Here is a 20,725-nt window from a genome sequence, read left to right on the forward strand (position 1 = left end):
TATGCAGCATTAATTATATTGTAAGCTCTATGTCTGCTCCTGTGTGTTTGTCCAGTGCCTCGCACAGGGGACGGATGCTGAAGGGGGCCTGTAGCGCAAAGAAAACAATGGTAATTAATAACTAGAATCAAACTTAAGAAAAAGGCGAGGCCATATTTCAAAGTGCCAGACATGTAAAGGACATGAAAATCCTTCATTTAGCCGTAAATACAATGAAAACCAAAGGAAGGAAACCTCCTCTGCTTGCAATTCCTCGGACTGTTCCTGGAGGGTTGTAGCAGCTTGTTGCACCATCCGAAGCACGGCTTGGGATGGTGTGTCCTATCTCACCTAGAATTCTCCCCCAAAAGCCGGACACTTGGAGTCGGGGAAAAGGCAGCGGCGGCTGAGGACTGAGCCGCCTGAAATTCTACAAGAGTGGGAGTTAAGATACCAACGATCCGGCGCCCTCCAGTGTCTCAGCGTTGGAGATGTGAGGTTGCAATGAGTAACAAAGTGGAGAAGCGGGGTGTTTGCCCCTTCAAATAAGTAAACTGTCTTGGGGGTGGGGGCAGAATTAAACCGAAATCGTCTGACTTGGAGCTTGTCTGTTCGGATGCGGCTGGTTGACCCCGTTAGTAATGTTTGTTTTGTTTCTCTCTCTCTCCCCCCTCCCACCCTGCTCTAGCCTGCAAAGGCTTCCAGGCCCCTCTCTCTGCTTCCAGGCTTTTCTCTCTTCCCTAACTCCTTCTTTCGCCCTTGGCTTTCAGCTCCCAGGCTCTGCCGTAACTTTGCTAATACCCTTCTTCCAGCTCTGCCAGCTGCCCCTCTGTCAAACATCAGCCCCTGCCCAATAGGGACTCTGGTCTCCTGGGGGCAGGCCGCAGCCCCCGGCCAGCTGTGTGCGTTACTAGAAGGCCGCTTGTCCGGGCCCGCGTTACACAGCTGCGTCTTCTGGGAACACCTGAGGTGCCAAAAATGCAAAGAAGCCGCGTTCAGGAAACACGGAACTTTCCCAAATCCGTTCAGTGCTGTGAGTACCACTTCCTCAGACAGGCTCCCGTCCCTCTCTTCCTCCTCCTCCTCCTCCTCGGGATGCCTTATTGAATAGGGAGACCTTTGTCTACATCTAGAGAAACCCCTGGCTGGCAGCTAATTTTAACGAGATTTAACACCACGCTCCTGGCTGTAATTGGTAGATTGAGGTGTGGGGGTGTGGGGAGAGGGAATGGCATAAATATTCAAGGATAAACGCGATGACAGCTTAAATCCTTCAACGCCCCTTGCTGGCGAATGGCAGAAGCAGGGCTGTTCTGATCTATGGGGCTGGCGTAGGCAGCGTTCCCCATAGGTCTGTGTTGGTGAGTACAGACATGAAGCTGTTTACGATGGTGCTTTCCTGACAGTATCTTGCTTCCTGTGCCAATGAAAACGGAAAGAGAGCTGTCATAATTAGCAGGGCTGTTTGTGATCTCTCTCTTTCTCTCTCTGTAACCAGGGAGCTCTGATTCTAGCTCCTGAGAAGTCGGAGGAAGTGACGTGAATGTTATTTATGTATCAGATCAATTTCAGTTCCAGGGAAATGTTGCGTCGTCCTCCTAACTCCTGCCCCGACAGAGTGGTCACAAAGTAGCAACAAATTTGCAAGTCCTGAGCAGCCCGTTGCAGAAGGCGCTCCACTGAGTGCCTTTAAATCTGTGTCCTGTTGACGGGAGTGTGGTTTCCTTCGGAACGGTGTCTGAATGCAATGTGTACGTACCTGTGTTTCCCTGAGATAAATACAGTATAGAGCAGGAAAGATCCATTGATCTCCACATTGGTGCATGGTTTACCGGTTGCCATTTATGCACAACACTTTTGCACATTCAGGCATAAACCTTCCTTTAGATCCGATTTATTTCAAGCTTCCTGCTACGCCGTAATTTATTCGAGTAGAGGCGTTTTGACATACAACAAAACAAGGAAACCAGATAAGGGGGAAACACGTCCCTGCAATTACCTAAAAGCGCCAATCCCTATCCGTATAAAGACGATCCAGATTTAAGGGAGCCTATTAAAATGAAACCCAAATATGGAACACACAACCTTCTCCTCCTTGTGCAGCCCCTCCCTCCTGCCCCCAATACACCCGCTTGTTTATCCCAGAATATCTCCTCCCCGGGGAGGAACAGAAGTTGGATCCATGGAACTCTCCACCCCCTTCCCCTTCCCAGTCTGTTGACACAATGTGTTTGTTGTAGATGTGGCCCCAGATGTAGACTGCCCGAGATTCACACAAACGCGTTTGTGTCACCATCTGGGAACTGATTGGGTTTAGGGGAAGGGGAAGGTCGCCTGCCAAGGCAAGGTGTTTTGCGGGAACTGAGCGAGGTAGAGAAGCTGTTTCCAGAGGCGCCTGCTGTCAGCCTCTGGCATTCACGGTTCATTTCTCATTTACCTCGGTCTAGTCCCTTCCCCCTTCCTGTCCTGGGCTGTTGCTCTTCCCCACCCATAACAAGAGCACGGGAAGGCCGGCTGGACGCATATCCCGGGCATTCTGGTGGTGGCTGAAGGGGTGGGGGAGATTAAGCCAGTGGAATATACAGTAAAATAAGCATCCTATAAAAGCTAGGGACGCATGCGCATGGCTGGCGAGCCGCCGTCCCTGGGTGAGGAGCCCACTGCTAACGGATGTGATCAAGGCAAAGATTTCCATCTGGCTCCCGGGACTGATGGTGAAATTGTAAGTACTCTCCAGCCCTACAGTGCTGAGCCTGGACGGCCCAGCGGCTCGGCACGTGGGGAAGCGCCCGGGGCTTTGCCTTTGCCTGGCTGGGTTTGTAAAGTGTATTTTGGGGCATGAGAATAACAATCGGCTGTTTCCTGGTCTGGGGGACCGAGAGGCGCTTCTGGATGGCACTCGCAGTCCCTAAACCCGGGGGAGGGAGGGTGTTTCTTTGGATTACTCCCCCCCCCCCCAATTGTAGTTTGGGGGGGTTCCACGCGTTTCTTCCATTGTGTGCCCTGGGAAGCCTCCTTCGGTTAAAGAGCAGGATCCCTCGCTGCGGCAGATCGTTGCATTGTCCCTGGCAGGCAGAGGGGGATCCGGGGGAGTTTACACGCAGAGCACAGGTGCGGCGCTGGCTCAGGTGTGATCTCACGCGGCGGCGAGGGCCGGGGGAAGGGGCTTGGCAGCCGGCATGGAAGCAAGGGCTGCCCTGGTTCCAGGGGCTAGACCTAGCGGGCAAGGAGAGCTCGCTTCAGCCTCTGCAGGTGGCGGTGGGTGGTTGCACTGGCCGGGGTGTGAGGGCCAGGGGCCGCGTCCGCCCCCCGCCGGGCTGGCCTGGGGCGCGGAGCCAGTAGCGCCGTGCCCAGGGCAGCGGGCTGCAAGTTCGCTGCGGGGAGGCGGGCGGGGGTCACCCGGCCGCTTTCCCCAGGCGAGGGGCGCAAGGCGCCTCCTTTGGGCAGCCCTCCCTCGGCGGCGGGGCAGGGAGCCGCTGGGGAGCAGGAGGCCGCTGCACCCCGGAGCCCGTTTGCTGCGAGAGCAGCGGCACCTAAGAAGGCTCCCGCCTAGTGCAGGCGCTGCCCGTCCAGGGGCCGCCTCGGCTGCTCCCTGCGGCGGGAGTGCAGGGAAACTCCCCCCTGGCGCAGCCTGGGAGAGGGGATGGTCCCTCCGGTTGCGGGGGTGCCCCAGGCGGGACCCAGAGCGCGGCGAAGGGGACTCCGAGAGCGCAGCCGCGGTGCCCATGAGAGGCGCCGGAGCGAGCCCCGCCAGGTGCCTTGGGCCGGGGCCCCACCCGCCCGCAGGGAGGGGCTGCGCCCCCGGCGAGCTCTAGGAGGGAGGCGAGCCCCGCGGCGGGAGCGGTGCGCCGCGCGCTCTGTCTGGCGCTTTGCCCGCCCGCCGTTCCGGCGCGGAGCTGGAAGCCGTCGAGCCGGGGCAGCCCCGCGCCGCCTAACGCCGCCTTTGCCTGCCAACGCGCTCCTCTTGGTGCCGAGCGCCAGGCGGCGCCGTTTGGCTCTGCAAAGCAGCCAGGGAAGGAGGCTCCTGGACGATCCACTAAACCCCGTGTCTGTAGCTGAGGTAAGGGGGGCGGGGGTCACCCCCCGCGGTGCTGTTTTTCCTTGAGTTTTCTAGGAATGAGGGAACTGGTTGAATTACACCTAGAGAGTCCTACAAAGCCCAGAGTGTCCTTAGCCTCCTCTCTCCAGCAGCAGTGCCATGGAGTTCAGTGAAAGTCACTAGGATCTCTGCCCCGGAAGGACAGCAGGACTGGCCCATTACCTACGTGCCCACCCACTGCCCGAGCCCCAGACTAACGCCGTTCTTACTAGGGATGTCACAAAACAATCTAGTAATAAAGTAAACATTTGCACCAGGGCGAACAAGTGTTTCCATGTTTCCACCCACAGACCCTTTAAATGAGGTACACGTTCTGTGGGCAAGAAAAAAAGACCTTTTCCTGAGATCGGTCATTTCTATGGCATTAAATAGAGGGGAACGGGTAATTAAAATTAGACAACTGCAGAAGTTAAATATGATTATCTTTGCACATGCCAGTAGAAATTACAGTAATTTAATATAGAGGTAATTTCATCTATACAGTCACTCCATTATTTCATTTTTGTTGTTGCAAAAAATACATGACAAAAGTGTATGCTAGATGGTCATTTCTACAACTCAAAGACATTTAGGCTACTTGCAGATCACTCACTTTTCTGTTCCCATTGTATCCACAACACGCTACCACTAGCTTCAGGAATCAGTAGGGCTAAATGCTGCTAGTGTCAATACACTACATTATTACTATACAGTATGATGGAAGCCAGTACACAGTACAGCGCACCACCAATATGTTATGATGGGAGTCAATTTAAAATTAAGAATGAGGTTGTGTTTCTAAACTCAGAATGAAATCCCAACTGAAAAGTATGTTCAAGCCTCCTGGATAGTTTGATGAAAACCATATAGCTATACTACCCTCAAATATTATAACATACTACAGAAATAAGATATGGATCCTATATGCATCCGAAGAAGTGGGCAGTAGCCCACGAAAGCTTATGCTTTAATAAATTTGTTAGTCTCTAAGGTGCCACAAGTACTCCTGTTCTTGATATGGACAATCTTATTTATCCTTCATTCTACTTACCCATGTCAATATCTATGTGCATATTACCACTTGCATTTAAATCATTTGCATGGAAGCACTACTTTTTCCTAAGGGTGTAGTTTCACTTCAGAAATGTTATTTCACACACACACTCTTGAAGCAAATGGTCTAAATTTTCAGAAATAACTAGTGATTTTGAGTGCCTCTGTTTTTGGCTCCCCAACTTGAAACACATTAAATGGAGTCTAATTTTCAGAGCATGGAATGCTCAGCACATCTGAAAATCAAGCCTCTTTAAGATAGCTCAAGATGGACAGCCAAAAATTGAAACAGCTGAAAAATCACTAGATGCTTCTGAAAATTCATGCCAACCTTTCAGGCACTAAGGAAATTTTATCCTCTGGAAGCAGTGCTTCTGAAAATTATGGCTGAAATATGGTAGTACTAGTGGATAAGCAAAGTCACAGTTATCAAAATACTCTATCCAAGGATTGGAGGACCCTAAATTTCTATTTAGGGGCTGGATTTTGAACTCTTTGAAGAGTTACCAGCCATTTATTTGTATGAAGTCTACAAGCTATCACTTGATTTATGTTCTTATATTACACAAACAGCAATTCTGATCTCACATCAGGTTTACACTGGTAACTTAGTGGACTTCAGTGATGTTTCACGGGTGCAAGCGAGCTTAGACTCAGGCTTTCTGTGTCCAATGTAGCTATATATATGCAGGGATTTTACAGTATGGTCAGATTCCAGTATGGTACAATCTGAAGTGGATTGCAATGATCGGATCCAGTAGGGAATGCTGTGTGAATCAGTATTTAATGCACTACAAGATGAGTCACCGTGATGCAAAACCAGCTTTCAGACCAGTACAGTGTCAGTCAGTTCCTAACACAGTTCAATGAGTCAGATCCAAGCATCTAGTATAATATATGACTCACTGACTAAAACAGCACCATGTGATTCCAATACCCAGTATGAGCTGTCAAAGCTTCTGTGTGAAATGAGTCAGTTCATAGTACAGTAGAATGGGATTTTTTGGAGGCCATTCATAATTAAGCATGATGTGACTGAGCGCTCAGTAGGATATGGTATGATGGAAGTCAGCAGAGTATATCAGGTTGAATAGTAATCTACTGTGTGCAAGAGTTCCATCGTTTGTATAGTAAAGTGGCTTGTAAAATATCAAACTGAATGAACATTTTTTAGCCAACTGTATTTAAAAAAAAATTGAGGCAAATGTTTTCATTGGATATGAAAGCCAGAAGTAGTAGAATTGGCAAATTTCTATATTCTCTGTATTTGGGGTTATTGGTTCCTTGCTGTTTTACATGTCACGTGGTAGATCCTCAGCTACTGTAAATTGTCAGAGCTCCATTAAAGTCAATTCCAGTTGTCACATGAGATAAGTCAATGGAGCTCTGACAATTTATACCAGCTGAGGATCTGCCCTGTGGTGTATAATAGGGAGCTGACTATGACTGACGCTGCTCTGGTATTGTGAAGGGGCATTGAAGTGGGAGTAAATTATGAAATTACTCTAAAGCCCCTTTGCACTGCCAGAACAGTCTAAAGTAGCCTTAATGTTAAATGAGAATCAGGCCATAGGTATTTATCACCTACATTATCCATGGGTGTATCTGTGTATGTTATTTTTTCTATATGCACAATATATTTAAGATTCTATCTCCAAAGGCGATCATAATTTCTATTCATTCTAGCTGAACTGGCACATAGATGCCAAGGTTATGTGTGTTAGAATTACATACTTTCACTGAGGTCTCATGCAATGTGTGGGGCATCCTCTCAAAAAAGAAACACTGAGCCATGGAGAAAAACCTGGTCTACATAGGATAACATGTTTCTTAGAAAGAATGGCAGGTTTTATGTAGAGGACAGTTTCAGTGAGAGGATTGTTATGAGGATATCAGGCTGATCGTGCAAGGTGCTGAATGCCTCCTGTAATGAAAGCATATCACACTCAGACCCTTGCAGGATCAGACCCTAAACTGTAAGTGAAATGAGCTGTGTACAGTTCCCTGTTACTGTGTGGGTGTGTTACATTTCTAAGTGTTCTCTTTGAAATGTAAAGCAATGCTTTAATCTGTATAGATGAACAGAGCTCTTCATAGTGGCTGCTACTCTGAAAATATAAGCCACAGATGAAGGCAACCAACCTAGTTTCTCTCCATCTATAAATCATTTTATATAATACTTCTGAGTTTCCTCTGAATCCCACATAGAGGGAGACTACTTTCTTTTGTAATCACACTTACTGCTCTTCTATTGGGCACTGATCCAATTCTATTCCAACACCCTCTTTGATGCAGCATCCTAGGTGGCTGTTAATATCACCTATACAGAAAGCTGATCTTGTTTTCTTCCATTCCCACCACCTCAAGGCATCTAATTTTCACTGCCGTGCGCCATAATTCATTGTACAAGAACAGAAGTCCCAAGTTTTTCCCAACTCTAGTTCATCAAAGTGACTCAAGGTGTGTGTGTGTGTGTTTATTAACATAAATGATAACTACTCTCAATTTAAAACATTGCCCTTTTTGATGCAGAAAGCTTATTTGTCACATTAATCAATGGAGAGGAAGTAGAGTCAACGTCAAGCTTTCTAAGGGCCCAGTCCTGCTCCCGTTATGATCAATTACAATCTTACACTGACTTCAGTGAGAATATGTTCCAGCCTTAAACGCTCCCACATTGCAAGTATATAAAACAAGGCTTTTGAAAGCAAGATTTACCTTGAACCTACACCCACTCATAACTTTCTTGTGACAATGGTAAAGAATCACAGAATCACTTTCTTTTAACTTATTGATGGGCACCATAGAAAAGACTATGAATAAAAATAGTGAATGACAATAGAGAGATTTACATAATATTCATAGTGGGCCTGATCCAAAGCCCATTGAAGTCAATGGGAGGTTTTTCATTGTCTTGATAGACTTTGGATCAGGCCCAGTATAATGACTGAAAAGTGATTGTACTGTGATTATGGAAATCTATGCACACTGATTGGCTGTCAGCCATTATTAGACACACAGAATGCAGAGAACTCACATACTGTATAATTATTATAAAACAATCATACAATAATGCAAATCAGATCCCCAGAACCAATCAGAGTTCAAGGAACTGCATAATTAGGGAAGGAGCTGGGGAGGAATATTATACTTATGCTTCAGTAACTGTACATCTTTGCATTGTGGCTAGCTGAGAAAATTCTGTTTTGTTGTGATATGAAACAAGGAAAGGATTATGTAATATAAAAGCCTCAATCATTTTTTTTCAGTGCAATTTTGATTTTAAAAATCTGACCTCTGACTATTTATACTGCATGTATTCCTCCTTTGGGTGGTGTTGGGAGCTCACATTCATGCTACAGAGATTAGTAAATACTAAACATGTAATAACTCTCTCAACCAAACATCATTTAAGCAGCTTTTAACCAAAGATACAACTTTCATCCCTGATCTTTGTACTCATTTATGTCCAAAAGGTTAAACATAGAAATGCCACATAATCTGAGTGTCATACAGGCATGCATTACGGGTGGAGAGAGGTTCATATCCAATATCTCAGCATTAGTGCTAGGGCATACATTTAAGCTTTCCATTATTTTCAGATATGTATTTGGCTTATTTTAACCCTTGACTGATTTTTAGTAGCAATGAGCAGCCAGCAGTGGATTATTGTTAGTTGCATTTATACATGTTACACACACTACCTATCTTGATAAGAAACACGGATATATCGGATGATTGTTTCTTTATACAGTAGACGCTTGTTTGCAGAACACCTTGTAAGAGCAACCACCACATATAAGCAACATTTCCTTTGGGAACAACTTCCCTACTGTGCATTGTCCACTTGATAACAACAACATAACCATCGCTTAAGCGCAACATGTGTGGCATTGTGACATCACATCCAGGGGTGGAGATTGGGAAGGGGGCATGTAGGGGCATTGCCCCACCAAACTACAACTTTCCACTCCCCACCTGACCCCGGCCCTTCAGTGCAGCTCCACGGCATACTGCCCCATCAACTTGCCCTGCCTGATGGAGCCTGGGTGGAGAGCATGTGTTGGGGGGAAGGTCTAGAAGAGAGGGATTTTTGGGGAGGGGGAAACTGGTGTCGGGGGAGCAGCAAAGGCGCAGGTGCAAGGTTTCCTCCTCCCTTCCTCAGCGTCTGGCTTTCAGGCAGTGGAGTGGGGGGAGAGGGGGTTACTATTTTGCAATACAGAGTATTGGGGACCCCCCTCCATGCACTGAGCTATCCCATCTGTCTTGGTAGCTGGTGGTGGGGTGTGGGTATGCTGTTTTGCTGTGGTGGGATGAGGAACCCCCCTCTCCAGGGCACTGACCTGTCTCCTTCCCCCCTCCTGTCTCCGCTGTCCATGTTAGGAGCCACTCTCGCTCCATTGCAGACTGCGCTTGGTATCCTCCCCAGCCAGCCATCCCTCGCCAAGGTGGAGCATGAAGCTGCCAGCAGGAACATCCTCAGCCTGTCCCCAGCAGCTGGGCTTGCTCAGCCGTTTTGCTGACTGGGGGCTCCTCTGCCCCACTCCCCCCAGACTTGGGGTTCCCCCCCCCCCCCCCCCCCCCCCCCCCCGCAACATGGTTGCTCCACCTTCCGAGCTCTTCATATGCCTTTGGTCAGATGACACTTCCCATAACAACAACAGCCACTTAGGAGCAACATAACAAAAGGGCACCAATATGTTGCTACTAACGAGCATCTGTTGTATCTGGTTCATTGCTTTTTGGGGATATTTTTTCATAATTGAGTAGGCCTTTTTTTTAAATCGGTGCTTGGGAAAGTGCCAGATTAACAGGACTGGAAACTAAAATCTTCCACTTTTCTACAAAGCAAGCACACTCTCCCCAAGATTTTCAAAAATAGCTAGATTCCAAAATCATTAGTTAGGCACCAAAAGCATGTTCTCAAGCTAATTGAAATCAATTGAAGTCTTTCCATGGGCTTTGGTTCAGATCCAAAGTGGCCTGATTTTTCAACAGTACTGAGCATCCAGAAAGGGAAGCATTAGGAATTGGTGCCATACACGTTAGCAAATCCAGCCATTTACTTCCTTGCCTAAATATTGATTTTAGGAGCCTAACATTGGGCTCTTGCTTTCGAAAATCTTGGTCCATGGCATTGGAAGCACAAACTTCTCCATTCTGCCAGTGCCAGTCAATCTACCTCATCCCAACCTGAGCTCTGACCTCTCAGGGCTAAGACTGGCTAATTAGAGGTTAGGATTTGTGATGTGGACACTTCTCTACCAGAATGAACTGGATTACCAAATTCATTTCCCATTGGTTATTGAACAGCCATCAAATAGTAAAAATTTTTGGTCATGCCTAACCTAAATTGGATTTGAACTAGAAAGCTAGAAGGTAAATGGATAATGAGCCCATTATCAATTGCCTGAGTGATCCAATCCGTCCAAGCAAACATAACATGCTGGATTAAATGATAACTATTTTGATTGTTTATATTGGTAAAATTGAATATAGATATTTGTTTTGTTATTGAGCTTAGAAATCAAGATGTTTAGAGTATTTGCCTTGACATTTCAAAGCTGATTGTTTGGATGAAGAACAGCTGGCTGAAGATGAACCCAAGAAAGACAAAGGTGGTGCTGATGGGCAGAGGAAAGCATTTTGAAGAGTTTGCAGCCATGATGCAGTCTCCTTTGCAGAAAGGTATATCTCCACAATTGGTCAATTTGGTCCATTGTTTAGGAATACTATTGGATTTCTTGCTGATGCTAAGCTTTCACGTGGCATCATCAGTGAGTAGGGCTTTCTATCCTCTTCAGCGGTCCAGGAGCCTTTGTCCCATCCTGGTGGATGATGATCTGGTCCCACACCTTTGTCACTTCTCAGCTGGACTACAGCAATGTGATAAGGCAGGAAGCCTTAAGCTTTTAGGAAACTCCAACTAGTACAAAATACCACAGCACATCTTCTTAGCAGCACATGCTACCACAAGCACTCCAGACCTGTCCTCCATTCTCTACACCGGTTTGCCAGAAAGTGTCAAATCAAGTTCAAGGTCTTGGTTCTTATCCTCAAGACATTCCATGAACTGGGCCCAGGATACCTCAAAGACTGCCGAAAACTCCAGGATGAAGACTGTGGTTGACATCTTACACTGTGCCAGAGGAGTAAGGATAACTCTCTGCGGTAAGGATAAAGCTCATCTGTGTAGGAGACAAGGCTTTCTTGGGAGGTGGGGGGACAGTTCGAGACTGTGGAATGAACTCCCCAAGGAACTAAGGACCACCCCAAACCTCATCACCTTCCGCTCCAATGCAAGGCACATTTCTTTGACCTTGCCTTCTCTACCATAAATACATAGCAACATGTATATATAGGGGAAAAAACACCACTTCCAAAACAAGACACTCCACTGCACACACTTCTTCCCCTGGGGAGCAGATGAGAGAGCAAACAACATGTGACAGTTGTTAGTCACATCTCTTAATGCACTGCTGGAAGGCACTCAGACATTATGGTGATGAGCATGGCATGAGAACCTATATGAAATATACTAGTTTTCCCTTTTTCTTTTCAGATTTATTTTGTTGGGTTGTATCTATTTGAAGAGAAAACCTACTTTGTCAAACAGTAACCAACGCCCTCAGAGAGCTGCTGAGTTTCCTGTTGCCCTTAAACTGCAGAGTGAGAAGATCTATTCTTTTCAGGTTACTTTACTTTCTTTCAAAGAAAGTCTTACAGGTCTTATTACCTCATTTTGAGGAATATTCCATACTGATTGTGTAGTAATCATCCTTCCATCCTCAAAAGAAAAGTGTTAATATAGTGTTTGGTTGTTTTCCATATTTTTTAGAAGTGGGCCCAGATTCACAGGCACTCTCTAGCTGTTCTGCATTGCTTTGTTGATGCAAAGCAACTGTAAAGCCAGTTTAACTTGTCAGTTAATATGGGTTTACAGCTGTTGGGTGTTGCAGGAGTATCACAAAGCAGTAATGGTGTACCAGTAAATCTGGCCCATTGTGTTCAATGTCACTGTGAAGAGTGTGCTGCTGCTGTGTTGCATTTCTGTATTTTACTAGCACAGAACATCATTCTGTTATTTGCAGTATTCCCCAAAGGGATTATATGCAAGGAAAGATTTGGTGGATTCCAGGAATAGTTCTGTAGGGCTTGTTTACATTTTACCCTGTAGGTCTTACACAATACTCCCATTGACTTTGTGACATCTTCCCTGTCATCTGTCCATCCTCACCAAATCTGTTCACTTTAAAACATGAACAAACTCTGGAGTGAGGAATACTGCCCCACAGATCCAAGTGGAGGGTATGGATGGCCCCTTCTCTTATTGAAGGAAGTCACATCCATCTTTGCTACACCATTCCCTCCTTCTTTCAGAATTTTCTAACAGCTCTCCACTGGTTTGGAAATCTGTGTGGGAGAATAGGGCAGGGACTAGGCAAAATGGAAACAGGAGAGTGAGGCAATATCGCCACGTTAACTCTGTGGAGATTACCTGAGGAAAATTGTAGAAATTGGGATTCTATTACTTTTCCCACAGAACCTCCTTTGAGATGACTGTGTCCAGATAACAAGGAAAATGTTCAGACAAAATAAGGGGATTTTATAAAACAGCTAAATGAATTTCAAAGAAAGAGTCCAAGTCTGTGGATCACAAGAGGCACTAAGACAAGAAAGAATCCATAATTCCTCAGTTTAATAACTTTTTGTATTCAGTCTGGCCTATGAGAGAGATTCACTTTTATTTGCAGCATTAACACAGGCATTGAGTCAGATCCTTAGGAGGTGTAAATCCCCATAAAGTCACTGACTTTCAGTGAAGCTACATTGCTTGCCACCAGCTGAAGATTTGGCCCACAAGCAAGTGTAATCATTGTTAATATTTCATGTATGAAACATAGGGTGGGTTTTTCTCTAATCACACAGGATACAAATATTCATGAAGAAAAACACCTTTTTTCTTGTTGATGGACACGTTGTACTTCATCGGTCAGAAAAACAAAAAAGACAACATTGCTATTAACCAGGACTAGATCCATGTAAAAGCAGTATTAATAATAAGTAGCATCAGGTGTAAGCTTTGTAGATGAACATCTCACCTTTTAGCTCTAACAAGTGTCTGATTCTCAAATGAATGATTATTCTGGGTGTGTTTATGTCACAGAAAGCTGTATTTACTGATTGCTATTTTCAGAGCGTGCACCTGGGAAGAAGTAGACAGAATATTTTAGCTGAGGGAGTCACATTTGCACTGATATTTAAGGAAGCATGAATGTGGTTTATTCATCTGCTAACTTCATTGTATGACTTTTGTGTGAGCAAGAATCCAGCAAGTGTTGATTACTGATTCTTTCCAATTTCAATAGAAAACTGACTAAGAAATGCAGTCTTCTGTCAGGTTATGTGTGATCCATCCTTTGACAGCACCAGGTGCATAAGGATGTATGTAAATGTTATTTTTGCAGGAACGTGCCCTATGGATCCAAGCTGTAGCATTTAAGAAGCCCTCCACCACCCTTACATTCTCTCTCTCTCATGTCCCAAAGTTCAAGGCCATTCCTGCTTAAAAATGAGGAAGTCTTCAAAGTTTCCAAATTGACTGTTCAGCAGTGCAACTCCATTACTGATTCCCCTGCACTCAGAGGGCTGAGCACTTGCCTGTAGCACCTCAATTCCAGCTGGTTCAATGAATCAGAGATTATAACTCAAACCTGGATCTGCCACAGAACGCAGAGTATAGCAACCAGGCTGGCTGGGCTGTGGCGGCCACATTTAAGCCATCATTTGTGCAGATGTATGAAGAGAGGCAGCCAGGAGGGGAGCAAGATTTGTGCCTGGCTCCCTCTCTCCCCCTTTTGCCACCTGTGGAATCTACACATTCTCGGTAGCCGGAGTGCTGGAGAGGTCATGCTGAGCTGGGCTGGGCTGGAGGGGAGCAGTATTAGTGCATGTTAATGATCCTTGCCTTGTTGGGCTTCGTCATCTCTGCAGTAGCAGTAATAGCCACAGGAGACTTACGCAAAGGTTGTGTGCCCGCTTTTGAATACAGGCCCTGTCAACACTAATGAACACTAGCTGCACAGGTAGCGAGCAGCGGCACCGGAGGCAGCAAACAGGGCTGCTAACAGAGGAGTTTGAGTGGGAGTTCCATTGGAGGAGAAGGTATCTGTATTTGTGTCTGACTTTGTAGTGCTTGTATGTGTAGAGGCCTGTAGGGGCAGTGTGCTGGGAGGGCAGCTGAGCCCTGATTAGGGGGGCGGAGCTTGGCTGAGGAGAGGGCCTATAAAAGCGGCCACCCAGCCAGGCAGCGGCACAGGAGCTGGCAAATAGGGCTGCTCACAGGGGAGTTCCTAGAGAAGGGCAGCAAAGGGGTGACAGGATTGTGATGATAAATAGTTGGCTAAGGGAGGGGTGCTATAAAGAGGGCTTTGGGATGTATGGCCACTGGGAGGCTTTCGGGGACAGAAAACTGTTCTCACGGGACGGACTTCACCTAAGTAGGGAAGGAAATAGACTTCTGGGAGGGAGGCTGGCTCATCTCATCAAAAGAGCTTTAAACTAGGAATTTGGGGGAGACGGTTGGGAGATGTCCAGTTAATCTCCACGCCAGATTATAACATTGAGAGGGAGGATGATGAGATAAGAACGGATATAGCCGGGGGGAAGAGATTGGACATAAGGAGGAGAGGGAGGATGGATACTAGACTAATAGGTCATACTGGTGGTACGGTATCCGTACCAAATTGGACAACGAATGTGAGAGAGGCCAAACAGCATAAATTAAGATGTTTATACACCAATGCAAGAAGCGTAGGTAACAAAATGGAGGAATTGGAGCTCCTGGTCCGAGAAATGAAACCGGAAATTGTAGGAATAACCAAAACATGGTGGAACGGTAGTCATGACTGGAGTACAGGTATGGAAGGGTATGTGCTGTTTAGGAAAGACCGGAACAAAGGGAAAGGTAGGGGAGTAGCATTGTATGTCAATAATGAGGTAAACTGTAAAGAAATAATAAGTGATGGAACGGATAAGACGGAGTCTGTCTGGGCAATACACACACTGGGTAAAAGAACTACTAGAGCCTCCCCTGGGATAGTGCTTGGGGTTTGCTTTAGACCGCCGGGATCTAGCCTGGATATGGACAGAGAACTCTTTAATGTTTTTAGGGAAGTAAATACTAATAGGAACTGTGTAATCATGGGAGACTTTAACTTCCCAGATGTAGATTGGGGAACAAATGCTAGTAACAATAATAGGGCTCAGATTTTCCTAGACGTGATAGCTGATGAATTCCTTCATCAAGCAGTTGCTGAACCGACGAGGGGGGATGCCATTTTAGATTTGGTTTTGTTGAGTAGTGAGGACCTCGTTGAGGAAATGGTTGTAGGGGTCAACCTTGGCTCGAGTGATCATGAGCTAATTCTGTTTAAAGTAAATGGAAGGATTAACAGAATTAAATCAGAGACTAAGGTTTACGATTTCAAAAGGGCTAACTTTAATAAATTAAGGCAACTAGTTAGGGAAGTGGATTGGATCTAAAGGTGGAAGGCGCCTTTGGATTATTTCAAGTTGAAGTTGCAGGAGCTGTCGGAGGCCTGTATCCCGAGAAAGGGAAAACGGTTCGTGGGCAGGAGATTTAGACCGAGCTGGATGAGCGAGCGTCTCAGAGGGGTGATTAAGAAAAAACAGAAAGTGTACAAGGAGTGGAAGATGGGAGGGATCAGCAAAGAAACCTACCTTATTGAGGTCAGAGCATGTAGAGATGGAGTGAGAAAGGTCAAAAGCCGTGTAGCGTTGGACCTTGCGAGGGGAATTAAAACCAATAGTAAGAGGTTTTATAGCCATATAAATAGGAAGAAAACAAAGAAAGAAGAAGTGGGACCGCTTAAGACTATAGATGGAGTGGAGATTAAGGATAATCTAGGCATGGCACGATGTCTAAACGAATATTTTGCATCGGTCTTTAATGAGGCTAATGAAGGGTTTAGGAATAGTGGCAGCGTGACGGATGGGAATAAAAGAGGGGGGGGGTTGACATTACCGTATCCGAGGTAGAAGCCAAACTCAAATAGCTTAATGGGATTAAATCGGGCGGACCGGATGATCTTCACCCGAGAATATTAAAGGAACTGGCGTGAGAAATTGCAAGCCCGTCAGCGATAATTTTTAATGAATCTGGAAACTCGGGGTGGTACGTTTGACTGGAGAATAGCTAATGTGGTTCCTATTTTCAAGAAGGGGAAAAAAAGTGACCCGGGTAACTACAGGCCTGTTAAAAGCAACAGAGGGTCCTGTGGTACCTTTAAGACTAACAGAAGTATTGGGAGCATAAGCTTTCGTGGGTAAGAACCTCACTTCTTCAGATGCAAGATGTTAGTTTAACATCTGTAATATGCAAGGTCTTGGAAAAAATTTTGAAGGAGAAAGTAGTTAAGGACCTTGAGGTCAATGGCAATTGGGCCAAATTACAACACGGTTTTACGAAAGGTAGATCGTGCCAAACCAACCTGATCTCCTTCTTTGAGAAAGTAACAGATATTTTAGATAAAGGAAATGTGGTGGATCTAATATACCTCGATTTCAGCAAAGCATTTGATACTGTTCCGCATGAGGAATTATTGGTTAAATTGGAAAAGATGGGGATCGATATGAAAATCCAGAGGTGGATAAAGAACTGGTTAAAGGGGAGACTGCAGCGGGTCGTACCGAAAGGTGAACTGTCAGGTTGGAGGGAGGTTACCAGTGGAGTTCCTCAAGGTTCGGTTTTGGGTCCAATTTTATTTAATCTATTTATTACTGACCTCGGAACCGGATAAAGTTTGTGGATGACACACAGTTGGGAGGTATTGCCAATTCGGAGAAGGATCGGGATAGCCTGCAGGGAGATTTGGATGACCTTGTAAACTGGAGTAATAGTAATAGGATGAAATTTAATAGTGAGAAGTGTAAGGTTATGCATTTAGGGATGACTAACAAGAATTTTAGTTATAAGCTGGGGATGCATCGGTTGGAAGTAACGGAAGAGGAGAAGGACCTCGGAGTCCTGGTTGATCGCAGGATGACTATGAGTCGGCAATGTGACGTGGCCGTGAAAAAAGCTAATGCGGTCTTGGGATGCATTAGGCGAGGTATTTCTAGTAGGGATAAGGAGGTGCTGGTTCCGTTATACAAGGGACTGGTGAGACCTCATTTGGAGTACTGTGTGAAGTTCTGGTCTCCCATGTTTAAAAAGGATGAATTCAAACTGGAACGGGTAAAGAGAAGGGCCACTAGGATGATCCAAGGAATGGAAAACCTGTCGTATGAAAGGAGACTCGAGGAGCTCGGTTTGTTTACCTTAACCAAAAGAAGGCTGAGGGGGGATATGATTGCTCTCTTTAAATATATCAGAAGGATAAATACCAGAGAGGGAGAGGAATTATTTCAGCTCAGTACTAATGTGGACACGAGAACAAATGGATATAAACTGGCCGTCGGGAAGTTTAGGCTTGAAATTAGACGAAGGTTTCTAACCATCAGAGGGGTGAAGTTCTGGAACAGCCTTCCGAGGGAAACAGTGGAGGCGAAAGACCTCTCTGGCTTTAAGATTAAGCTTGATAAGTTTATGGAGGGGATGGTTTGATGGGATAATGTGATTTTAGTCAATAGGTTAATAACGTGCCATCGCTGGTAATTAGTAACAATGGTCAATGATGGGATATTAAAAGTTACTACAGAGAATTTTTTCCGGAGGGTCTGGCTGGAGAATCTTGCCCGCATGCTCGGGGTTCAGCTGATCGCCATATTTGGGGTCAGGAAGGAATTTTCCTCCAGGGTAGATTGGCAGAGGCCCTGGAGGTTTTTCGCCTTCCTCCGCAGCATGGGGCAGGGGTTGCTTGCTGGGCAGGGGTCGCTTGCTGGAGGATTCTCTGCGACTTGAAGTCTTTAAATCATGATTTGGGGACTTCAACAGCTGAGTCAAGGGAGAGAATTATTCCAGGAGCGGGTGGGTCAGCTTTTGTGGCCTGCATCATGCGGGAGGTCAGACTAGATGATCATAATGATCCCTTCTGACCTTAAAGTCTATGAGCACTTAGGGGGTTGAACTTTGTCCATGACCTTTCATTTAGTTGTAGTTCAGGATCTTAATAATACAATTGATTTCCATGCTTGTTGCTCAATGGAAGGCACTTTGATCATTCTGTTCCATGGAGGGCACTTATACCATTTGTTTTACTGATACTGTTCATACATTATCTAACAGCAAAAACCTGGCATGAGGTTGTGAGGTATTTTTATTAGGATTTGTTTGGGATAGTCAGGGCTGGATTAAGGCAGGGGCTTTAGGAGCTGCATCCCAGGGCCCCGGTTCAAGGGGGGCCCTGCAAAAATAAATCACAGGCAGTGATCTCCATCTCTGGGCCACTAAAAGTCCCACAGTGCAGCAGGGCGCTCAGACAGGCTGCCTGCATGCCATGGCCCCACGCTGCTCCCGGAAGTGGCCGGCTGCTAGCATGTCTCTGCGGCCCTTGGCTCGGGGGGAGGCGACTCCGTGCGCTGTCTCTGCCCCCAGGACCATCCCCACAGCTCCCATGGGCCGGTTCCCAGCCCATGGGAGCTACGGGGGTATCGCTTGTGGGCATGGGCAGCACACGGAGACACGCTATCCCCCTCCCCCCAGGGGGCATGCAGAGACATGCCAGCAGCAGGCTGCAGACACTTCTGGGAGCAGCTTGGAGCAATGGCATGCAGGCAGCCTGCCTGAGGGCCCTGCTGTGCTGCGGGTCGGGAGCCGCCTGCGGTAAGCGCCTCCCAGCCAGAGCCTGTACCTCATACCCCCTCCTCCACCCCAACCCGCTGCCCCCAACCCGCTGCCCTTCACCCAAACTGCCTCCCAGACCCTGCACCCACTTCTGTACCCCAACCCCTTGCCCCAGCCCCCTCCTGAACCAAACTCCCTCCCAGGAAAAAGACTTGTCTATAGGGGCCTCACAAAATGTAATAGCTCTGGGCCCACAGGAGAGTTAATCCAGCCCTGGGGATAGTGGGAAGGGAATAAACCAAGGCAAATGCAATCTAATATCATTACTGAGAGCTACACATTTAGACTCATATACAACAAGGCTCTTAAGCATATGTTTAAATTTAAGACCATGAGTGGGATTATTCACATTCTTCAGCTTCACCATGTGCTTGAACACTTTGCTGGATCAGGCCATAGGAATAAAAACAGTTTATGCTCAGTTTCACTGAGCATAAAAACAAGAGCTGGTCAAACAAAGTTTTCCAATCCAGTGATAATTGAGTGCTACAGCAATGTCTATGGTAAATCCAAATCTGCTCTGTACAGAAGGGGCTGTTTGCTGAATGTTTGTATGGGAATGTGATGTTTGAAAGTGGTGCTGGATTGACAGACTTTGAAGGCTGAAGTTCATTTGAGCTACAGCACAAGCACTGCATTGGTGGCAGGAGCAGCAGCATGTTCTCCATTGTCTTCAGGGAGAAGGGTTCTAATTTCAAGGCCATTCTGGCTTTAGCATCTCTCCTAATTTGCACCCTTGTCAGCAAGCCTATCACCAAACCTGATGTCAGTTTCTGTGATGTGTTCTCCCCCTAACCAGGAAATGAATGGAGGCCAACTCATTTCATATAGATCACTTACCGATCAATGGATTGCACTCAGTACCTAGTTTTGGTCACTCACCTGATCTGAATTTGAACAGGTGACAGTCTCCAAAGCCTATTGCTAAGAGACCAAATGCTGAGACATCTTCTATAGCAGGTGATAGTTTGTGTGAATTTCCAAACCTCCACTGCACACTGCAAAACAGAGCTCTCTCTTGAAGTGCTACAATATGAAGGGAGTAACAAGCAATTTGGAGACAGGGATAGGGACATATCCAGCAGGTCGATGTAGAGTGCTAGTCCGTAAGTCCCAGACCCTGTGAAGGAAGGGAGGGAGGGGGGACCCCTACTCCTCCTGATCGCCCACAAGAGCAGTTGTATCTGAGACAAGCCCAGGTTATTTCACTACTGGAAGTCAGGAATGAGAATTCAGTCTCTCTACTCTGCACTTCTTATGCACATGGTAATTTTCCTTGACATATAATCCATTCACTTGGTTTGTATGCTGATCACCAGGGTTTAACTCTTTACATCTCTAGCAAACAAATGTGTGCTTTCCCTCTGTGCGCTATAAAGTTTTCAAAGTCCATCAAGCGTCACAAGCTCTTAACAATCTTGGTCATGGTGCTGAATTTTCATAAACTTTAATTTTAAAACATTTTTAGCTTTGCTGTAAACACTTTTACACAGAGAAAATTGGCATTTCCACAGTGCTGCAGGGGCAAGAAAGACATTGGGCAGACTCTTGAAACTGTTATGGGTGTAGAGGTGATGTTTCCTGCTGCTTTCCCCACTTAGATGTTACAGTTGTGTATGAAATTCTCAAGGTAGAGTCACACACTGCTATATTGGAAACACTTTCTGAACAATGCAAAACATTATGAATCACTATTCCACAGAAGCAACAGAGGGTCCTGTGGCACCTTTGAGACTAACAGAAGTAGTGGGAGCATAAGCTTTCGTGGGTAAGAACCTCACTTCTTGCATCTGAAGAAGTGAGGTTCT

At 46.1% G+C, this 20,725-nt stretch overlaps 1 protein-coding gene across 1 annotated transcript in view; it reads left to right on the plus strand.

Annotated features, from left to right (window-relative positions):
• Positions 1–2,456: 2,456 nt before the first annotated feature.
• RGS20 (regulator of G protein signaling 20) overlaps positions 2,457–20,725 on the plus strand; it is a 41,858-nt gene continuing 23,589 nt past the window's right edge. Inside the window, exon 1 of the mRNA XM_034762927.1 lies at positions 2,457–2,701. Within this exon, the coding sequence (XP_034618818.1) occupies positions 2,597–2,701 (105 nt within the window). The 5' untranslated portion in view covers positions 2,457–2,596. The remainder of the gene's footprint in view (positions 2,702–20,725) is intronic.

This window comes from Trachemys scripta, chromosome 2 (genome assembly GCF_013100865.1).
Source record: "Trachemys scripta elegans isolate TJP31775 chromosome 2, CAS_Tse_1.0, whole genome shotgun sequence".
Classification (NCBI taxonomy): domain Eukaryota; kingdom Metazoa; phylum Chordata; order Testudines; family Emydidae; genus Trachemys; species Trachemys scripta.